At 39.9% G+C, this 4782-nt stretch overlaps 1 protein-coding gene across 1 annotated transcript; it reads left to right on the top strand.

Annotated features, from left to right (window-relative positions):
- Positions 1–839: 839 nt before the first annotated feature.
- Positions 840–3853, top strand: crip1 (cysteine-rich protein 1). Its single transcript, XM_068338907.1, has 5 exons — positions 840–1000; positions 2778–2872; positions 3137–3194; positions 3407–3450; positions 3547–3853. Exons 1-4 carry the CDS (start codon positions 961–963, stop codon positions 3442–3444), a joined length of 231 nt encoding a protein of 76 aa, XP_068195008.1. The 5' UTR covers positions 840–960; the 3' UTR covers positions 3445–3450; positions 3547–3853.
- The last annotated feature ends 929 nt before the right edge of the window (positions 3854–4782 follow it).

Below are 4782 nucleotides of genomic sequence, written 5' to 3'. Positions count from 1 at the left end.
TTGTTAATTAAACCTGTGGTATTTATTATTTCCTACCTTCGGATAATCATGCAGACCTTTTAGCAAATTCATTCATTTTCCATCAGCTTTCCATTTGAACTGATATCTTGACATGTGTAGGATCCACTTCATCCAGCTGTACTTTTCTGATTCCTTGTTAAAATCAGCCAATCACAACCAGGTGTGTCGCGCCTTCGCTACCAGGTGTGATCAATCATTGATTATTAATCAGGTGGATTATCTTTCCTTTCAGGCGTGGATCGAGCGGCAGGTCACGTCATCAGAACACCGAAGCGTTTCCTCGCCACAGGCTGGAAGTAAATTATTAAAGATCAGAAATGGGCATCTTATCATTGTGTTGTGTGTTGGCATGGGTTCCGTAACCACAGGACGATCATTCAGGGATCCACCCTTGTTTTTTTAAAGGTGAATTAAACTTATTCTCAGTATTTCGGGCCTTTATTCTAATATTTAAGATGACCTGGCCTCAGGTGGAATTTAAACATATTTATGAGGAGACTTTACTTTAAATAAATAAAACATTATCACCTCTGTGGAGCATATATTTCCTTTTTATCATTACAATGGAGGGAATTCTGCTGTTGGATTCATTCTGTGTGTATCCAGCAGAACTTTTAAAGTCTGTAGTTTTTTTTTTTTTTTTTAAATTAAGACATTTTATATATATAAAATGTTTTAATTTAAAAAAAAGAAATGTATATATGTATATATATATAAAATGTGTTGTGATCCCTCCGTGGAGCCTCGGCCCCACCACGCCTCTCCCACTGGCAGAAAAACACCCTCCTCACCGGGACTATTTCCTGGGCGTATAAATACAGCCGGAGAACGCAGCAGCGCCTCAGAGCGAGGTGCGCTGAGTGTGATCCGCCAGGTGAAGCCTTCAGTCCGCCGCTGTTACCGGACGAACCCCTCCAGAACCGGACCCGCTGCTCCAACATGCCCAAGTGTCCGAGCTGCAACAAGGAGGTTTATTTCGGTAAGAGTCGGTGAATTTAATCCCCACCTTCAACGGTTTGAAGGTGGAGACGCGTTTCCTTGTTAGAAAGGAAGAAACGGGCGGGAAATATGTAGAAATAAATAATAATAAAAAAATATTAATTAATAAGCCTCGTTTTATTTTTAGTGAGTATTACTTTAGAGAAGAAATCTAACTACACTGCCTTCTGTTCTATTAATTAGTAACGCCATGTTGTGACGTCATGCAGCGACTGTAATAGATTACATCTGTCTGATATGTGTAGTTTAACCAGAAAATACGTCAAATATCTCTAAATCACGCAGTACTCGAGTACATGTACTCGGATACTTATAGAATAAGGATTAAGTGACACAAAGGAGGAAAAACTTTAAAAAAAATCTCTGATATGTTTATACCACAGGTGCAAAGGCGACATAGTGGTGGAGTAATAAAGGTAATAAACAAAAAGTTTTAAAAAAGTAATAATAAAGTAAAAAGTACAACGAAATAGAATTCATTAGAAATAATAAAGTACCTTGAAAATAAAAATCCAGTAAATGTACTTGATGTACTTGGCAGTGATGCAAACGTGTGTGTGTGTGTGTGTGTGTGTGTGTGTGTGTGTGTGTGTGTGTGTGTGTGTGTGTACATGCAGGTTATTGATGCATTAGCATGTTAGCTGTACACCTTGTGCTGTGACTGGTTGACATGGAGCCAAAGCTGCATGCTTTGGGCGTGAACTTTAGTTATTAAAACATTAGCATTACTGTATTAAATTGTTAGCATTATTTATTAAAATTATTTAAAATGTTAGCATTATTTAGCATGTTAGCACCAGCTGAGGGTTTGCAGCTCCTTCTCTGCAGGATCGAGGAGTATTTCCATGATTTTCCATTCCTAATTTTCATAAATAAATCTTTCCCTCCTGGATAAAGCAGGCGGGGAAGATAACCAAATGATTTTTTTTTTCTTTTTAATGCACGAAACAAATTTTTCTTTATAGCTTTTCCCCAAAAGCCCAAATGCGTAAACCTCATTTCACCTCCCTCTCATCTGAGCCTCTGGTTGCTCCGATCTGCAGCTTTTTTGCTAAGCTAAGCTAACTTGCTACTTATACGTTGGATAGATGTTGGTTTTCTCATGTCACTCCTGGTCGGAAGCAGGATAAATCCCATAACTTCATGCCTCCGAGTCTTTTTTTAGCCAGACAGAATGTTATCAAATCGCTCCATCGCTCTTTTTTTGGGGATGGAATGAAGGAATGTTATTACGCCCTCCCTCCCACAACGTTTTTCCATCGAGTTTTAAGGTCTGCGTGTTTTGGACGCCGTCCATGACGCTGCGCTCGGGCCTCGTTATTCTTCTTATATCGTCCAATAAAATAAACGGCAGCAGATTACAACAACATGGAGGCCTGCTGTTCGCTCAGCTGGGACGTTCATTTGAATCTAAGCTCAGCTTAGCTTCTTTCCAAACCCCACAACCCGAAACTAACCCTGTACCTGTCACCCGAAGGCAAATCAGGCTGTTTTTATTCACAAATGACGTGTTTGGGGGGGTGGCATCACTCCAAACATCATTTCCATATGACTTCCTGTCTTGTTTTTCAAGTTTCAGTCCTCCGGATGCGGGTCAGATCAGGCCTCCAGATAACGACTCTCCTTATCGGTGTTTATGAGGCAGGAGGAGGACCGTGTCCTCGGGGGACGGGGCCGTCCTCCTCCCATCAGCCACCACACCCACAGGCGTGTCGGTGTTCCCTCCTCTGAACTTTTATCTTGTGGCGTTTTTGCAGCGGAGAAGGTGTCGTCTCTGGGGAAGGACTGGCACCGACCCTGTCTGAGATGTCAGAAGTGCAATAAGACGCTGTCACCGGGGGGGCATGCAGAGGTGAGTCCTGGGTGGACGACGACTTCCTGTGGTCTTCGGTTAAGGTTAAGGTTTTAGCGCGTAATGATTTCTCACCAAACATGAATTTGATGTTCAATAACAGAGGATCTGGATCTGATTCTGGTCTGGGTAGAACTATCTTACATTCTGCATTATCTCAGCTACCTGTAGGGGGCAGTGTCTCCTCTCTAGACCAGATCCTGTGACGATAATGTTAAAATAAATTAAAAAATGAACTCATGTTTGTGTAATTGTGCCTCACAGCATGATGGGAAGCCGTACTGTAACAAACCCTGCTACAGCGCCTTGTTTGGACCCGGAGGTGAGTGATAATTCTAACCCGACTCACCTGTGTGACCAGTTTGGGCTTTTAACTCCATTAAAGTTTGCATTGCTACGAGCTGCCATTACGGTGGAATGTTGTCTATTTGTATTGGGTTGTAAACAAGTTGATTTCCAAAGTAAAAGTCTCCCATGATCAGTTCTTTTATTTTTCGCGGATTCTGATGTCATTCATGCTTCCTGTTCTCGAAGGATTTGGACATGGAGGAACTGAGAGTCATAAATATTAAAGACAGGTGAGATAATTAATCACATGCATTCATTTTAAACAGTTTCATGTTATTTTGATGTTTGTTTGTTTTTTCCTGATGTTTTTCCCACCGTTTCATCAGGATCGTTTCCGCGACGACGACCTGAAACCACAGGGAAGAATCCGGAACAATTAAAACGAGCAAACAGCGAAAGTAACGTTTGTAGAGTTGTCTTTTTGTTTTAAATCTTTTTAATAAAAGTCACTTTTATTAAGATGGAATTAAACAGTTTAAAATTTTTTTGCACCACTTTTATTTTCTTTAAGAATTAGACTGAAGGATTTTGGTTTCATTTTTGATGAAATTTCCGGGATCGTTTGAAATCATGGTTTGTTTGATGTAAAGCTTCACGAATATGATATTAAATAATGGTGTTAAAAATTCAAAACATTTCATTTTTATCAAATTTGTTTATTCTGAGTGAGTTTATTGCTGTGGGAAGTTAAAAAAAAAAACTCAAACTTTTTTATCGATTTATCAAAAAACAAAAACTAACCCCAAATTAAAACTTAAATTTATTTATTGGCACTGACAAGATTTTGGAAAATTAAACACAATTTAATTAAATATAATTATTACAAAAAGGGGACAAAATCTTGGATCTGCACCAGAACTAAGGGTTCCTTCATGCCGAATCAGAATATCTGGACACGCCACGGTCCACGGTCCTCTGCCCGCCCTCGATGCCTGTGAATCATGCAGCCTCTACCCCTCCACTGTCACCATGGCAACGACACAAACAGGACCCAACAGACCCGTCGGTCTGCCTGTCACCGTCCTCTGGAACAGAGAGTCTCTGTCACCGGAATCAACAGCTGTGAAGGAAGCATCCCTTCAGCTTCAGCTTGTTTTTATTCGCACTTAACTCCTGAATCCTCAAACATTCTTTACTGTCTATAATAGTTCTAAAATGAAAACTCTACAGAAACCAGATTGATGTGTAAACTACCGCATCATTTTTCTGCTTCGTAACTGTCCCAGAAGTTCTAGTTAGCCTTTTATTTTTCTATTTTGTTTCAAACAAACAGCCCAAACAAATCAATCTGACCGATCCTGATCATTTCTACTTGCTTAATGTAAATTAATTTGCTTTCTAGTGTGAAACTTCCTGTGTAAGTCTTGTGAAACTGGGTTTATGGGTTCAAAAGTTTACCCAGATGGATGAACGTCCGGCTGTTTATGACAGAATATTTTATAACACTGAGAAAACAGAAGGCGTTTCAAGCAGAGGGAGAAAACATTTCCTCTAGTTCTACAGAGGAAACAACAGGATATTTTAGTATGAATCAGAAAAAAAAATCTGAATTTTGACTTTGA

This window comes from Antennarius striatus, chromosome 17 (genome assembly GCF_040054535.1).
Source record: "Antennarius striatus isolate MH-2024 chromosome 17, ASM4005453v1, whole genome shotgun sequence".
Lineage (NCBI taxonomy): Eukaryota > Metazoa > Chordata > Actinopteri > Lophiiformes > Antennariidae > Antennarius > Antennarius striatus.
This window is presented reverse-complemented; position numbering and strand designations above follow the sequence as displayed.